At 44.9% G+C, this 18,063-nt stretch overlaps 1 protein-coding gene across 7 annotated transcripts in view; it reads right to left on the bottom strand.

Moving 5' to 3' along the window:
* Positions 1 to 9,371: 9,371 nt before the first annotated feature.
* Positions 9,372 to 18,063, bottom strand: part of ZNF462 (zinc finger protein 462) — a 151,399-nt gene continuing 142,707 nt past the window's right edge. For 6 of the 7 annotated variants that reach the window (XM_075560274.1, XM_075560271.1, XM_075560272.1 and 3 more), the window contains 3 exons: positions 17,728 to 17,860; positions 12,938 to 13,061; positions 9,373 to 11,276 (listed from right to left, as the gene is read on the bottom strand). In XM_075560274.1, the coding sequence (XP_075416389.1) occupies positions 11,075 to 11,276; positions 12,938 to 13,061; positions 17,728 to 17,860 (459 nt within the window). In that variant the 3' untranslated portion in view covers positions 9,373 to 11,074. Of the gene's footprint in view, positions 11,277 to 12,937; positions 13,062 to 17,727; positions 17,861 to 18,063 lie in introns of all 7 variants that reach the window. The other variant, XM_075560275.1, reaches the window with a different exon arrangement.

Raw genomic sequence — 18,063 nt, 5'->3', positions numbered from 1 at the left:
ATTTCCCATAGGCCTCTCCACTTGCTGATGTCTAAGTTCTTGGGCATGGTAATCAAGGTCCTCCCTCACGAACTCCCCGACAACCTTCCTAGTCTTAGCTCTTAAGGAATGCCTTGATCCAACCCCCCAATACCCCTTGTCATTTTCAGGGTTCCAGACTCAGCATTTCTCACTTCTATTATTGTATGCTTGTCCCCTCCCTATCCCTTTCTCTCCCTGAAGCGCTAACACCCCCCACCTCCCACCCCCAATCATCTAAGACACTGCTGGTGCACCAGTTTCTCCACTGTCAAATATTCCCCATCCCTAAAGCACCCAGTCTCTCCCTAAATGTGGCTAAATTGTTTCTCTTTTGTAAATGGGTTGTATAAACCACAAATGAAGTCAACATGTTCAATTCATTACTGCTGTATGCCATCAGCCTTGACACAGAGTATTCTATCAAGTCCTAGGTCCAGACCAAGCTCGCTGAGGATTCTTCTAATTAAGCAGACTTCATGTAGAGATGGAGGTATCTGGCTGTAAGTGTCTAGTCTTTCAATTCTGAGTATCCTGGCTATGCTGAAATACCTTGCAATCTTAACATAGTAATAAAAGCATGGTAGATACATGGTTAATACCATAATTTCCGCTTTACAGATAAGGAGATATAAGCAACTTGCCCTCGGATACAATTGGTAAGTTTGTCACCTGGAGTTTGAATTCAGGTATCCTGACTGTAGAATTTACATACACCCATGCTGTAGATTGTATCCAAGGATATGATTCGGTTGTTACCTCCTTTCATGACTGTGTTAATGAAAGTTAATAATAACCTTTAACTAACAACAGTAAAAGAGAAAATTAGCAATAACCTTTTGAAATTTAATTGTCCTTCTGGGGACCTATTTTAGAAACAGTATCCAAAAAGAGGGTAGTGAGTGAAACCACGGGCAAGAAGGGATAGACTATGGTGTTAGTTGAATTATGGCAAGATTAAATTGGAAAGTTCAAACAAGAGTTTTCAATTATGCTTTTGTGCTTCTATGCAATATGTTAGGTAGCTTTGAACATTTTTGAGTTATGAAGACTCTATAGCAACATAGAAAATATTTATACTATTAAAAGAAAAAAACAAACAAACCCAAACCCTATGGAACAAACCTCTTGGCCATACTCAATGCCATGTAGAAGGTGCCCGGGAGTGAAAGGAGAAAAGATTAGCAAATGTGAGGCTGGCCTGGTGGGTCATGGCAAGTCATTTTATTTTGATGTCTTTTTTTTTTAAGTGGTCACATTACTTGAATAATTTTAGACTTGAACGTTTAAGGTGAATGCTTCTCGGCCTTTACAAGACCACCCCTTCACGCCGGAGCACAAGTGAAAGGAAGGGAATTCCTTTTGCGACACGATGCTTGTTCCTTCGAGAGCAGTGGTGTGGCCATGGGCGAGCCGTTGGATGATTATGAACAGCTGCGCAGGAAGGAACACGCCCCACGGTAATTTTTGTTAAGTGGAAGCTAGAAACTCACCGACTGTTGTGAATAGACAATTTGCTCAATGTTCGTCTGGGTTTTAGAAACGCCTAAATCCTACATATGCTTTAGGGTGGGCAATCCCACTTTCAAGGCCATGCTTCCTTGGGGTGGTCAGCATCAACACGGAGCTGTAGCCTGATAATGAGAAGCCAGGGTCCAGGCAAGGTCCCGCATCTTCTGCAATAGACTCACTCCTCCAAAGGTGGCAAGTTTGTCCTCACTCCCAGTAAGCTGTCAGAAAGAAAGAACCATTTCCGTCCTGCTTCTTGTTACTTCCCTGGATCCTAGCTTAGCAGCAAGGGCTCAACATTTGCTCAAAAGCTATTGGTTAAATACGTGGGCGACGGGGACAGCAGCCCACACTTTCCAAAGAACAGGAGATTTCTGCTCACCTCTGTTGTCCAGAGAAACAATTTGGCCCATTCCTGATTGTGATAGAGGCCAAAATCTCACACATTGTCCTTCCTAGGCATGTGGGTAAATAGACCACACCCTTCCAAGCTCCCTGGTGGGTTAGTAAGACCACCAGAACAAATCTAGCCCATGGCGTGAGCTTGGAAGGGATGTGCTTTTTCTGGGATGAGGCATTGGAGTGGGTACATTAGGGCCAGATAAGGCATGGGGAGCCATCACCATTGATAATCTTCTCTGTTCACTCTGTTTTATGTGTGTGTGTGTGTGTGTTAGTTATCCATAATGTAACTTCCTTTGAAATGTGACTTCTTTTAGTGGTTGAATGCAAATGTGGCATATTCCATTTAGTGGAATGACATGAATTATATCATAAACATTTTAGTAGGTGTGGGCACTACGGTTATTGACCATATTTTCTACAGTACATTGGTACAGATAGCAACTGGAAACACAGGGAATCCAGGACAGATGACTCCTCCAGAACCAGTGATGGAGAGCGGTGATGCCTGGAGGGTGGAGGGAATGTGGGGTAGAAAGGGGAAATTGATTACAGGAATCTACACATAGCCTCATCCCTGGGGGATGGACAGCAGAGAAGAGGGCAAGGGGAGACGTCAGACAGTGTAATATATGACAAAACAATAATAATATATGAATGATGAAGGGTTCACGAGGTGGGGGCGAGTGGGGAGGGAGGGGGGAAAATGAGCAGCAGATATTAAGGGCTCAAGTAGAAGGCAAATGTTTTGAGAATGATGATGGCAACAAATGTATATATGTTTTTGACACAATGGATGTGTGTATGGATTGTGATAAGAATTGTACGAGCCCCCAATAAAATGATTTTTAAAAAAAGATTAGGTGAGTACACAGCACATGGTATGAAAATGGCAGGTTCATTACGTCCTATATTTTGCTGTTGCATGTCGTTATCATGTCCTGACACACTGGCAACGTTGTCACAGGACTGAACTCTGAACTTAGAAAAATCAAGTTAGCAAAATCCTCATAAACAGTGGAGGACTTGATTTGCAATATTTTCGCTGGTATGACTTTTTAATCACGTAAATGTGGTAAATCTCTTGCCAGGTTTTCCGTATGTTACAGATCATAAAACAACACTTACGTTTTTAAGGTATCATCTCATCTCACTGCCATCCATTTCATTCTGATCCAGGGCAACCCCACAGGACAGGGGAAAACGAACTGCCCTTGTGGGCTTTCAGACTCTGAACTCTCTACCGGAGTAGAAAGCCTGCTCTTTCCCCCGCTGAGGGACTGGTGGTTTTGAATCGCTGACATTGCAACAAAGCCAACGTGGAAGCCCACTATGCTGCCAGGGCATCTTTTGTGGCAAGGTACCTATTCTAACTAAGTGTTAAGATACTTATCTTAAAGTCATACGTAGCTGAGCTGTGTGAGTTACTTGTTGGGCAGCGATCCTCATGGTCGGCAGTTCAAAGCCACCAGCGGCTTTTGTGGGACAAACACTGCACTTTCTACTCCTGTAAACAGTTACAGTCTTGGAACAGCACAGCAGGGTCAATATGCGTCCGCCATAACTCGACGGCAGTGAGTTTGCGTTTCTGAGAGCTGCATGAGAAAGAGCAGGAGTGGAATTTAGAGACAAATTGACATATTGGACTATACTGATTTCAGAGAAAATAGTTCATCGAACTTTATCATTTAAGTCACATATTAAGGTTATTAATTCTTCATGTTATTTTAGACATACACAAGGGGTTAACTTTTCCAGTAACCATATTTTGGGATGTAAACTATTAAAAATAGGTCAAAGTAAACAACAAGTTCTATTTTGTGGGGATCCACTTTATTTCTTCCTCAGAAAGATAGTCCGCATTCAGTGACAATTGTAATGACAGTGTTTACTGTAAAATGATTTCTCCAATATGGATACTTTTTATTAATTTTGTTTCCTGTTTATAAGTGATGTCAAAGCCAGGCCTTTGGTTGAAATATGACAGCATAAAATCTCAGTGAACTGAGCTGTTTCTGTGTGTATCAATCCTATTCCAGTTGTGTCAATTGTCAGTTCCACCTGTAGCAAACCGAGGATTAGTTCACGTAGCACTGAATAGCTTGCAAGGGAAACAGTATCAGAACTGATGGAGAATCCAGCGATCATGATCACCCTCCCTTACCCTTTTCCTCATTAGCTTTGCAGCCTAGAAATATATTCTAGCCACAGGACCTTGTTTGGTTACCACCCAGAATTTTTTTGCACCAAGTTTCAAAGGGTCTACTGTGATGTTGAAAACCACTCGGCCGCCTTTGGATCCAATAATTTGCATCTGTAGAGGAAATAATCCCACAAAGTAGGACCTGTATTTCTGTCACTCGTGGGTCTGCAGATACAACAAGTTCAGATTCTACAATAGCTTCTTTCACTGTCTACACCATTAATGCTTCGCCTTTACCGCAGAAAGGGACGATGCAGAATTTGGAACGTGTTATCCTTGTATGTCCTCTTAGTAATTTCATCACTAGCTGAACTAGGACAAGTTGCACTTATTACATTTGAGAGCACATCGGAAGACATCGCTTCTGATGCAGTTAAAAATTTTAGAATTTTCTTTAGGGATTAGCGGGTCCTTTCCCCCCCCTTTTTCTTTAAATCACCCACTTTTCTGTTGTCCATCCCCCCGAGAAGGGGCTATATGTAGATCATTGTGATTGGTTTCCCCTCTCTCTCCCCACCGTCCCCTTCTCCTCCTGGTATCGCTACTCTCATTATTGGTGCTGAGGGGTTTATCTGTCCTGAAATCCCTGTGTTTCAAGCTCTTATCTGTACCAGTGTCCATGCTCTGGTCTAGCCAGATTTGCAAGGTAGAACTGAGGTCATGATAGTGGGGGGCGGGGCAGGAGGAAGGAAGCATTAAAGAACTAGAGGAAAGTTGCATGTTTCATCGGTGCATTCTGTACCCTGACTGGCTCTTCTCTTCCTTGTGATCCTTCTGTGAGGGGATGTCCGATTGTCTACAGATGGGCTTTGGGTCTCCACTCATTCACATTGATAGGATTTTTGTTCTGGGTTTTTGATGCCTGATTCCATCAATACCCCATGATCACACAGGCTGGTGTGCTTCTTCCATGTGGGCTTTATTGCTTCTCAACTAGATGGCAGCTTGTTTATCTCCAAGTCTTTAAGACCCCAAATGCTATATCTTTTGATAGCCAAGTACCTTCAGCTTTTTTCACATTTGCTCATGCACCCATTTGCATTCAGGGATCATGTAGGAACAGTAAGCATCACAGAATGCCAGGTTATTAGAACAAAGTGTTCTTGCGTTGAATAGAGGCCCACTGTCTGTCTGCTACATTAATACTTAATATATAAAGATCTATTTCCCTATGATTATATTTACATATGTATATGCCTGCATTTAGACCCCTATAAATGTCCTTTGCAGCAGGACCTTTTCTTTTTAGCTTCTGTAAGCTTTTCTTTTGTGCATTTCATAGTTGTAGCAGTTTCATCTTAACTGGACCTAAACTTATGTCACTTTAAAAATGTAATGCTACCATAGCAAATACATTTGCATAACTGAACATAACAAAATCTATAAAAATGATATTTACCTTCAAATGTAGATGTTAACACAACAATTTGCCTTTGGAAATGAAAAGATTTGGAATGTGGAATTTGTTCTTCCGGTCTGAGAAAGTCAAAAGAAATAGTACTTAAAAGGCAGTCAGAAGTCAACTTCATTTGTTTGTTGTACAATGCTTGTTGGTGCTCACATCACAGACCCTGAGTCTCTCGTCTTGAAGTCAGACTTAACAACGTGCACACTCACTTTTCATCCTTTCATGATGTGGCTTCACCATTTGTCACACTACAGCTGATCTCCCACAGGGCTGAGAGTGAGTGCAAGGACAATGACACAAGTACCAGGTCTGCTCACTCTGAAGGTGTGTGTTGGTTCACAGTATGCAGGCCAGGTATATCGTGAGTCCCATGATTATAGTGCCACATCCCTATGTGGTCAATGAGCAAGAACCGATTGTGAGGCTGTACCCCATCAGTCCAAAGTGAAAAGGAACGTATGTCATGGTCTTGTGATAGTCGGGCGTTGTGTCAACTGCCTGGGTGAGATTTCTCAGTGGTTTGGCAATGAAGACCGACTGGTTCTCCATGATGTGACTTAAACAATGTCATCAACTGCACCATGGGCTCAGCCAATCAGTTGTAAGATTAAGGTGGAATGCATCCTAGCACTGATGCAACACAAAGGTCGTTTCCTTGGGTTTCGGCTTGCTTCTGAAATAAGCGAATGCTGTCGAGCTTGCTGGGTCTGGATTCCACATCGGGATCATCAACCTGTAGTTCTTTGGACTTGAGCCAGTGGCAGGTAATCTTAGCAGCCACAGTGATCTACCATCTGACCTGTCAGCCTTAGATTCATTCACTGTTACCTGTGGTTTTTCTGCGGATCTTGGGTTCTTTAGCCCACCTCACCCCACCGCCACCCTCATACTCCATGTCACAGTAGTTAGGAGAAACCTCCAGCTTACCATCTCACCCAAGGACTTGGAAACCATCTGGACATTGAGTGGCCCACTTGTATGATTGTTGTGATATGTTTCTCTATGCGTACACGTGTCACTGGTTTTGCTTCTCTACAGAATCCAGCCTGATAAATATCTGAACCTTATCAAAATGCTACCAAATGGAATGCTCTGCCATCCCCCCTCCTGTTTGCTTGGATTCGGAGTCTTTGCTCTGAGAGCTGGTGGCCTGCTATTGTTGATGCCCTAGCACATGCTTACCTTCTTATTGGATAATGTGTCCCCGGGACCAGGCCAGCTGTAAGATCTCAACCAGGACTGAGATTCTTACATGGAGGATTCAGTATCCAGTATTCCCAAGTGTGATCCTGGATTCTTGAGCACCAATTGAAAAAGGGTTACTGTCCTTTGAAATTTGCATAAGAAATAGACCTTCATTTGCATAAGACATCAGTTTCTTATTGCAGTCCCTATGACTAATGGGTGGATTCAACAGCACCCAAAGGCCACCACTATGAGCAATAAATTAGGAAATGCCATCTCTTCATGAAACAGTTGGAGCACAGATTAGGAATGAAATCCACACACATTGCACATTAAACATTTATCGGAGATTGTGAGGGAGTAGCAATGTTTTTCAACATGTTGAAAAGAACCCCTTTTCTCCTTTAAGAAAGCAAAGTATAAATCTGTCTGTCCCGCTGTAAAGTCAATTATTCCTTGAGCAAAGGGTTTAATACAAAATCATTAAGATGTGGTTCTGGCAGAGCCTCCTGTCTAACCTTCATTTTAGATGAAACTCAGGGTACCGCCTTTGGCTGGTGCCTGGTGTCGTGGCACATGTACGTGAACACGCATGTCATCCTCACTGGGCTACTTGGTCCCAGTTTTCCCGTTGTGGCCCACTTTACTTTCATGCTGTATCTAGCTGTGTTAAGTCACAATGGCTTCAAACTTTCCTTTCGTGAAGGGACTCAGAAAGCGTGAGAACCAAGTTCAGAGTGAGCTTTCAACATTCTCCCACCAGTGATGAAGACACGGTTTCAATCAGCTGTTGTGGGGATGGCGGGCGGGGAGTCGAAGCTACTGGTTTTAATGTGCTGTTGCGTGAGGACTAATTTTTCGTTGGTGTTCTGACAGGGAAGCTTGGAGACTGGGTGTGTGATGACAACTGCCAGTGCAGGATGCACAGGCAGAGCGCATGGTTCAGGCTTTCAAGAGGCAAAGTGCCAACAATGCTCAGCAGATCTGAACATGACTGTGCTCATGAAACAATGCTCCCAGATGAAGTTTCATCACGGGCCCTCCCTTTCACTTTGTACACCATTTGGAGTCACATTTAGATGAAAAACATGCCAGCCCATCATGTTTGCGATCACTAAGCAAGGTTAACATTTAGAGAAAATCCCAGCTCGTAATGAACTTTCATTTTACACTCGTCCTAACTAGCACCCTGGTGGCACAGTGGATTAGGTGTTGGGCTACCTGCAAAGTCAGCAGTTTGAAACCACCAGCCGATCCTTGGGAGAAAGCTGAGGTTTTCTACTGTGTCAAGATTTTCAGTCTTAGAAACCCACAGGAGAAGTTCTACCCGGCCGTATAGGGTCCCCATGCACTGGTATCAAATCCATGGCCGTGGGTTTGCATTTCGGTTCAGATAATAAAGAGTTAATGCTGTGAAATAGCTCTCAAGTTCACCTGCATGGAAGGAGTTCCTTATGTGGTTGTGCCAACTGATAACCCGCTCCCGTGCTGAGAGGTTGAAGGTTGGAGTTCACCCAGACATAGCTCAGCAGAAAATCTACTGGCCATCTACTTCGCAAAGCCCAGCCACTGAAACCCTTGTGTGGCAGAGCAGTGCTGCTAAGCCAGAACGGACTGCAAGGCCACCGACGAGTTGAAAGGCCACGCTAAATTATTTCTACACTTTTATCTCTCTCATCCATTCTTATGAAATGATTTACAAAAGATACTAAGACACATGTGAAAAAAATTCTTTATTAATTTCTCACATTTCATTACAAAATGTATGTTGCAAACAACTTGAATAAGCTACTTGTGTTTTATTAATTTTTTTTAACCCTTGACGTCAAGGACTCAGGTTCTCCCTAACTTCCATCAAGTATTGGGAGCCACCAATAATGGAGTCAAGAGGCTAGCATTTTGCTGTTTATTTTCTCTTCAAGCTCTGGGAAAAAAAAGCCCTCTGTATAAATTAAACGACAACAAAAAATGTTGTAAATTCTATGTCATTACAGTCAACAGAATTATAATGCATCCAAAATGTACGGCCACAAAATATCTGGTGTAGGTTTTGAAAAAGAAAAAAAATGACATTATAGCCTTGTTAAAAGGATAATGGTCCCATATTTTTATTAACAGGTTAGCAAAACAAAATCCAATGGATTACAATATTTACATGTTATTTGAAAAATAAAGTAGTGATAAAAGCATGTCACAATTATTTTCTTTTTTTTTCCTTTCTTTGTTTTTTTTTCCCCCCGTCTTCTTTTTTTTTGTTGTTTTTTTTTTCCTTTTTGGTAACCGTTACAAACACCCAATCCAGGTATGGAACTGTTTAATACATTTGAAATGAGGCCAATTAAAAACAAATAAGGACACAAAGTGAATCTTTTGTCTAGATAGTTCACACCTTCCCCACTTTCTGGGTTTGCACATGATGGCCCTATCCCTTAAAAACAAAACAAAACCAAAAAATCCAACTTAAATTAAAGCTAACACGCTACAAATAAAAATTCCTAACGGCAAGAAAATAAAAGAAAAACATGCTTTTCAAGTAAGCACTTATTCCACAAATGCAACATCTTTCCATGGATTTTATTTGAAGCTGTGTGGGACACGGTCATCTCAGCAACCCCCCTCCTCTTCTTGCCCTCCCCCCTCCCCCGCCCCCCCAAGTTAAAAAACAAAATAAAACAAAATCCAAAACATGAAAACCAAAGGCCTCACGCCCCTCGCACACACATTCAAGCACTTGCAAGCACACTTGAGCACACGCACTTCTAAAACCTAGGCTTCAAGGAAAGTTCGTTTCCACTTTTTGGAATGAAACCCTTTGTTCACAAACAGAGCGCATCATATAGACTTCGCTTAGTCTACACTGATCTCTTCCGGAAAAGAACTAATATGGGGGAAACAAGAGAGCAGCTGGCAGCTAGATTGGGAAACAACAAAAAAAAGTAGTTCTTCAGGCTCCTTGTAGGATCTAAGTATTTCTTGTCCATTCTCACCAAAGGGATGGGATTCTAGTATGTCCCCCTCCCCCTAATAAATGAGCAACCCCCCAAAACACAACACAAACAAAAAGAAAAACACATTTTAAATGCACACACGAAAAGCCAGCTCATCCTAACAAATTATTTGCGTGAGACGGATAATGTGTTAATTTGACGAGCAACAAAAGGGTGGAGAGGACCTGGTCTGGCCCACAAGCTGCATCGCTGTGCCGAAAGTTTGGTTCTTTAGTTAAATTAAAAAACAAAAAAAGTTAACATCTTTGTTATGTTCATGTTTAAAATAAAAACATTCCTATTCACAAAAGAACCCCTCAATCTCCCTTGCCCCCAAATTAAACAATAACACGCACACACACAAAGAACAATTTATATGAAAAACTGAATTGTGCTGTGTTTGGAACACTCAAACTGATAGGAAATAAACACGTGGCAAACCAAACTGCACAATCACCTTAAGATTCGCTCACATGAAGCTACCAAATTCGAAATTATAGTTGAACACTAATAAACAGCTTACCTGGAATAAAGGATGACAATTCACAAACAGTTATCTAATAATTAAAGTCTGTTTCTTTTTTTTGTTTTGTTTTTTACTAAAATAATTTAAAAAATCACAGTATTTTAAGAAATAAAACCCACGTGGGGATTTTAAGCACAATTTGTGTTCCTTTCTTTAAAACTCTGTTTTTGCTCTCTCCCCCTTCCATTCACCATCTCGCCCAGCAGTTCTCTCTACATTTAACCACGACGACGACGACAGGTAGTACTGACAAATGCAGAGAATCTCCCTTGGTTAATTTTGAGGTACTAGGAAACAGGTGACTGTTTTATGCAAAGCAGTTTTTTTTGTTTTGTTTTCTGTTTTTGTTTTGCTTTTTTTCCCCCAAAGCGGCTGCAGTTAGGTCTTGAAAAAGCTTAAGGTATTAAAACTAGAAAAACGCACCGAAAGTCGTGCGTTAAAAAGTTGTTCCCCTCGGAGAAGAAATCTTCTACGGTCACGGAGTGTCTGTCTGTCCGCCACATTCTGTCCGAGACCAAGAGCACACCGAGGGCATAGGAGGCGCTTCCAGATTCCGCAGCAAATCGAACTTCTCCGACGACGACGAAGATCCGGAAGAAAAGATGCAGTGATGGGAAAGGAGCCACATATTCCAACCATTTAAATAACTTTAATTTACATACTCATTCACAAAGGTACCAGTGCTTTGAAAATAGATTGTTCAGTCCTAAAAAGCAGCTTTGTCTCTGTCTTCTCTTTTTCTGACCCTCCCCTCCTCCAGTCCAAGCCGGCCCACCCGCCTTTTCATCACTGTTCAAGTCAGCTCTGAGCAGGAACTTCACCAAACGCTTATTCGCTTATTCGGTTGGGGCCTCTGCGTTCTCCAGGAGGGACTTGTCGGCAGCGACCACGCAGATGGCTACTGTTTCGCTCTTGAGAGTAAAGTCTATCCCCAGAGGCTCATCTTCCTTCTCCATGGAAGGCATCTGGACACTGTTTGCCAGGCTCTCTGTCGCGTGGATGTCTTCTCTGCTCACCTGCTTGAGATCATTCAAAGCCCTAGAAAAGAACACGTGTTTGAGAGACATTTGCAGATGAGTACCGCCCTCCCTAAATAACTAAAGAATGGGGGGGGGGCAGGAAGACTCCACTGTTTGTTTTTTCCCCCTGATCCTACGAAGGTCTTGGGGTTGCTTCTGAACGAATGCCATGGGCAGTCTATTCTCACTATGAAGTCCCTGGGTAGGATAAAGGGTTCACTTGGTTGCTTATTAGCCAAGAGGTTGGCGATTCAAGTCTCCCCAGAGGGGCCTTAGAACAAAGGCCTGATGAGCTACTTCTGCAACACCAGTCCCTGGAAAGAAAACAGCTGACCCATGTGGGGGAGACCCCAAGGCAGCGAGTTATCCTTACTGTACATTAGGGCTTAAAGCGGGTATTTCTGGCATGTTGTAAAGAATTATACCTACAAAAATAACCACCATGAAATGTGTCCATTATGCCAGTGGTTCTCAATCTTCCTAATGCCACAATCCTTTAATACAGTTCCTCATGTTGTGGTGACCCCCAAACCATAATTATTTTTGTTGTTACTTCATCACTGTCATTTTGCTACTGTTATGAATCGGGTGACCCCTGTGAAAGGGTTGTTCACCTCCCCCCACAAAGGGGTCACAACCTACAGGTTGACAACCGCTGCATTAAACCATGATTTATTTCAGGGGTCCTCAAAATGCGGCCTGCCGAGGACATTGATCTGGCCTGCCGGGTGATTTTGCCGCTGCTGCCTGTCCTGCTTAGCAGCCGGTTCGTCCAGTGTGCATAAGAATTTGTTTATAGTTTTTTTTTTAAACTATAGTCTGGCCTTCCAACGGTCTGAAGGACACTGAACTGGCCCCCTGTTTAAAAAGTTTGAGGACTCCTGATTTATTTCCAGAGCCCGAGCACAGTATTCACTACTGGTCATAAGCGGTAACAGCAAGAATTATCTTATGTTTAAACCCAGAAGCATGGTATTAATAATAATTATTAAAACTGAAAGAGCAACTCAGAGGATTGGACAAGTTCAGGGCATGGGGGAAAACAACCATGTAAATAAGCAACAAGAACTCTTACGATAGTAGCCACATCTGGGGAAGCTTAATTTTATACTCTGTAGTCAAGAATTCCTGAGGCATCCTCTCCTGAAATGACCCACACCTGGGTTCTTTCTGTGCCTGTCTAGGGAGGTGCGACTATGTTCAAGGATCCTGTAAGTCTTTTTCATAGGTGTGCTCCCACCTGCCTGGGAGGCAGGTAGGAGTTGGCTCTGTCCCCAGGCAGAGAGGTATTAAAGGCACCATGAGGTGCTGGGATTATTCAAGGTCCCCCAGGGAACAAGTCAGGAACAGAAGTCACGTCTTCTGACATGCAACCCCCTCTCCCCCCGCTCTATCAGAACATGTCATGCTAAGGAAGGCTGGCTGGAGATCTTGCTCTACGTCTCCACATGGGCTCCCGGGGGATGTCATTCACAGAGATGAGTTTTGACTTGTGGCTGTTGACCAGGCTAAAGACCATTCGGAAAGGAGAGGTCTGGTTCCACACAACGGCCTCTCCTCCCATGGCCCAGTGACATGGCATTGAGGACCTATGTGTTGTCAGGGAAGCAAAGAGACCCTGATCGCCCTCGCACCCCCACTCGGGGAAGGGAAGAGGTGTTTAGGGGTGCCTTCACTTACATTCCATGCCTCAGCACGTGCCTTTCCCACTCGGAGCCCTGCGAAAATGCCCGTCCACAGAATTCACATGGAAAACGCTTCTCAGGGTTAACAGCAGGCCCACGATCAGAAAACCTCATAAGATCTGTGAGGAGAAGCAGAAATGTGAGTTGTGTGCTGCGTGAGGATGTAGAAGAGACCCATCAGCAATCTTTAGGAACCTACCCTTGCCTACTTTCACTTGTAAAAGCAATTTCCAGATTCTTTACTTTTTCTGCTCCTTAACGTGTCCCCCTAAGGGCGTCTCCTGTATACTATTCCTGGCTTCTGCCCCACATTTCCCCACTTCCGCTCACTTCCATAACAGCTTCCATTACAAATCATCTGCACCTCTATTGCCAAAGAACCCTTCCATTTTCCCACCCACAGGCACAGAAGCATTCTCCTACCACATCTTTCCCCGCTGGGCCTCGCTGGTTAGCACTTGCTCATTTCTGAGAATCTGATCCACTACACAGAATGCAGGCTTCCGAGGGGAGTGGACCAAGCTCTACAAAGAAGACCTCAGAGTCTTAATTCCTTGCAAGTAAGTCCAAAGGTGCAGGTCTGTGATCACCTGGCCTGGACCTCCCTGTCAACGCCTTCCAAGGGTTTATGAGCACCGAAGGGGACACAGGAGCTGGCATGCGCGTGAATCCTGGGCACACGGACCCTGAGAGCACTGTTGCCTGCCATGCCGGAGAGCCACGTAGGATGTCAAATAGGGGTCAGCAGAGCTTCCAGATGGAGGTAGACTGCTGAGGGCTGGTGATTCTAGCCCCGCATGTCTGCCAACGAACATGCTATGATCGCAATCGTTTGACTTACAAACTGATCACGGGGAGGGATGGCGCAGCAGCCGCAGGCATTTCATTCTGCTGTGCAGGGGGTGGCCATGCGTTGGGGGTGCAGCAACTTAAGGGTAGCAAAGAGCAACAGTGTGAAGGCATGTCTGCCGCTTGCAAGGGATCCTGGCCAGCGGCCCGGCAGGTTCTTCACAATCGGAGGGATTCATGAATGTGGGATGCACAGCCATTTCTGGGCAGGGCTGTGGTTGACATCAAATATTGACTGTCGTTGTTTTGCTTCCTCCTCCAGGCGCGGGGCACATGTTAGGGGCTGACTGATAAATGTGGACTGGCTGGCTAATGGTTTCGAGGCCACTCCTCCTGGCAGACTCCAAGACGAGGGCTTGCACAACCTTTGTGTCGACCCGCGTCCCAAGCCCCTGTGTTTCATGAAACCACTGAGGCCAGATCTTGCCGTGGACAATCAACAACAGGGGCTTGACGGTGGTGCAGCCACGCTGCAGAGTGAGGAAGTGCACACCGAAATGCTGACTGAGTGTCTCCACCGATCTGACATGACCACTCTGTGCCCGCCTGGACAGGATGTCCCCGAAAGATGGCTCCTCTCTGAGACCCATCCCACCAAGTAAAATCCTACCAGCGACGCTAACGGGAGAGGTGTTTTCTGCAGGCGCGCGCACACACACACAAGCTCGGTGACTGGGGCCGGTTTTTAACAAAAGATGAAACATTTTCTCACAAATTAAGAAGATCACCCCACAAGCCATTAAAAATAATTGCACAGACCAGCTTCCTTGATTCTTTTCATTGGAAATGAGACAGCACCATCTGCTCCGCGCATTAATTCCTTAGCAGGGATTAGCTAGGGCAAGAAATCCACAGAATGCCTCCCTGACTCCTCCCCAGCTGCATAATGAGAGGGGGATGGGAGGGGCGGCTTGGCTCCAGTTGGATTTCTTCATGCCTCGTTTCTTCTCTTTAAAATTCCCTCCGAGTTTTCCTAGGCAGGACCTGCAGCTTGTCCCCAGGTCAGGGCTCTCTCCGGCTCCCTGGTTTAGAAAGGACAGGGAGTGGGGGGGGGGGGGGGAAATCCCTTCTTTCCCAAGGAGGAGGCTGATGAAAGCACACACCGCTGGGAAAGGGGGATCTGCCGAGACTTGTGCCTTTGCGCTTAGGAAACGGGAAGCCAGTCAACTTGTCTACCTAACGGCTCATGCTCAGTTTCATCCTGCGATCAGGAGGCCACTCATGACCTGTCACAGAGAATCGTGCCAAAGCACCCTGCTCGCTCGCTCTACTCCTGGAAGACAGAATGTCTGGCAACCCCCCCACAAAACCCACCCCAGGCTATGTGTGCCATTCCTTCTACTTGGCAAGAGTAGACCTAGATGGTGGAAAATGATTCTAGGTCTATTCAAAGGGCATGGGACAAAGGAGGCTGTTCTTTCAACGAATCCCATGGCGGGGGAAGGGAAGGCTGAGGCTTGTAATTCCCATTAACATTACTGGAAGTTATTCATGTAAATCTCCACCCTGCAGGAGAGGAATACATGCCTCTCTGCCCTGAGGACCATGTTTTTCCCCCTATGTGGTTAAGGCTCATGAATGTGGATACCACACTTTCCAGCAAGGAGCAATCAGAGACCAAGAAGTTCTCTCCTGTGGCACCAACCTGGTCCGATGCCACAGAGCCACTAAGAAAGAGAGGGCAAGCAGAGCCCTGCGGAGGAAACTTGCCTGGCGCCCCATGCACCTCTTCTGCCATCTTGTTTTCGTCTGATTTTCTGGGTGGTTTATTTTTGCAAGGGAGCACAACAGGGCTTACAGCCTCTAAAATCACATGTTCAGCTTTAGAGATTAAAACGCCTTCATATCCAATGATGAATCATTTGTTTCCTGAAGGACCAGCGGTACCCAGAGCATTGGGAAGAAATCTGTAGCTTTAGAGCCGCTGCAGAAAGCACCCCTCTCTCAGCAAACTCTGGTAACAGGCCACCGATATTAAAAATTCATCACTAAGAAAATGGTATTTGTGAAAATACCAAGAAAAGGCAAATCCACTTCTCAGACTGCTGCCGTTGTCCTGATAAATGGACTCAATGAACAATAGTTGTGACGCTACCGGTCAACTTCTCGGGAGGGGATGTTTTATTTGTCGAAATTTCAAGCTGACCAGTCGGCAGGGGAGCTTTGAAGAGCTGGCACACCTTGCCTGGCAAAGCCATGGTCTCCCGCCATGACATCATGGTTTAGGGGTAGGGCACAGGGACGAAGGGAATGGAGGAAGTACCAGTGAGTGGCCTGGAGGTCAATGGCTGCCGAGTAGACTTCTTTAGGCTCGTGGACTAACAGAGCAGGGACAACAAAAGATATTTTGCAAAAGTAGCTCAAAGATTTCCATACCCGCATATTCCCTGCAAGGCAGCACAGTTCACTCTCCAGGGACCAGAAGGCTGGCATGGAGAGCAATAGAGGGCTTGGCTTTGGAGCCCGAAGACCTCCATCCAACCCCCAGGGGATTTTCACTTTGGACGAGTTCTTCAGTGACAAAAATCCCATCTGCACTGCAGGTTCACAGCTAGGAGCCCTGGTGGCATAGCTGAGCACTGGGCTGGGAACTGACAAGGGGGCAGTTGGAAACCACGCTCCGCTCTTCAGGACAGAGAGGCTTTCTACTCCCCAAGAGGTCCAGCGTGGGAACCCCACGGGAGCAGTGCTACGCCACCCGATAGGGCTACTGTAGTTGGCATCAGCTCAATGGCAGTGAGCTTTGGAGAGTTTTGCATTAAGGTTGTCTTATGCCTCGTCTTATTTAATCATTACATAAGAACTCTACAATGTAGATGGTATTATTACCGGTATTTTATGAATGATGAAGGGACCTAGAGAAATACTTTCCCCAGTCATACAGAACTAAATGCAAAACACAGGCAAGCTGCCTGCGGACTGCTGTACACAAGAATGAAGTCATATAAAAGCCATCAACACCAAGCCTGGCACATAACGGTCCTCAATGATGACAGCGGTCACAGGTTCAAACTTACCAGCTGCCCCACTGAACAAGGGAAAGGCTGTCTGCTCCTACGAAGATGTTTACTCCTAGACACCCTGCAGAACAATCCTACTGAGGAGTCAACTTGATGGCAGTGGAATTGGTTTGGGTTTAATGTTTATTAGTCAAATTTATATTACCCATATACTTTTGATAAACTTGCAATAGATGCCAACCTATTTTCTTATATGCATTTTAGAGATTCCTCAATATTCCATGTTGAACAATAAAGAAAACCAATGACAGACCCTCTAAATGTATGTTACACCCAAATATACTTGGGGGGGGGGGAGAAACGAATACCTGATTTTGATAGAGTTGTAGACACACGAGAAGTTACATGTAACAGTACAAAAGCCCCAGGAAACCTTCCCAAGTTATCCTGTAACTATACCATTGAACGAAAGCAGTGGTTTTCCTTGTTCCTCCTTTACAAATCAGAAACCAAGCAGCAAGGGTATTGAAGCGAACCAAGCAGAGAGACCCATGGAGAGGGCTGCAGTCTTTCTCCAACACCACAGTAGCCCAGAGTTAAATAAGCTTTCGGCTGGAAGTTCATTCTTATTCCTCGATAGCTTTGCATTCTCACCAGCTGAACTGTCCGCCTGTCTTTATTCTGAGGATGCCCACATATATGCAAGCCATTTTTAACTACCATCTATGCTGTGTGTGTGAACAAACGTGTATCTATAGACAGATAGAAAAGACCTCTTTTCCTTGGGGTTTCTATAACTGGTAATAGCTTCCAATGACATTGCCCCTGAAGAGTTTCCGAAATCAGCCTGTTCCGCTCCTTAACTAAGAGAAATCCCTCCTTCTGCTACTCCGGGAACAACCTCCTGCTTCCCTTCTGCCTCGCCATGGACGCGCTGGCTGCCAGCTGGGGCGACGCGGGCAGGGACGACACTAACCTCTGTCTTCAGCCTTGCTGTCCATGTCCTCCTCCTTGTCTTCGTCCTCACTGCTGAAGCTCTCCATTTTCCCCTTCATCTGCTCCAGCTGATCCAAGTTCACTCGTCCCACCAGCTCAAAATTCCGGCTGACCTGAAAGAGGCCCAAACAAGTGATGGAAGGATGCAATGCGTGAAGAGTGACAGACTAAATGGGGTGGGTAGCCCAGGGCAGAGGGAGCCACCTTTCCAACATCATATTCCTAGGACTGTTTTTCCTCCTAAAAAAGAATCAAACAACAATGCCACCTGAGAGGTCCTTGTCATCAATGCTTTGAGCTCTCGCTGCCCTCCTCT

This window comes from Tenrec ecaudatus, chromosome 10, assembly GCF_050624435.1.
Source record: "Tenrec ecaudatus isolate mTenEca1 chromosome 10, mTenEca1.hap1, whole genome shotgun sequence".
Classification (NCBI taxonomy): domain Eukaryota; kingdom Metazoa; phylum Chordata; class Mammalia; order Afrosoricida; family Tenrecidae; genus Tenrec; species Tenrec ecaudatus.
Note: the sequence above shows the minus strand (reverse complement) of the source record. Positions and strands in the feature narration are given on the sequence as shown.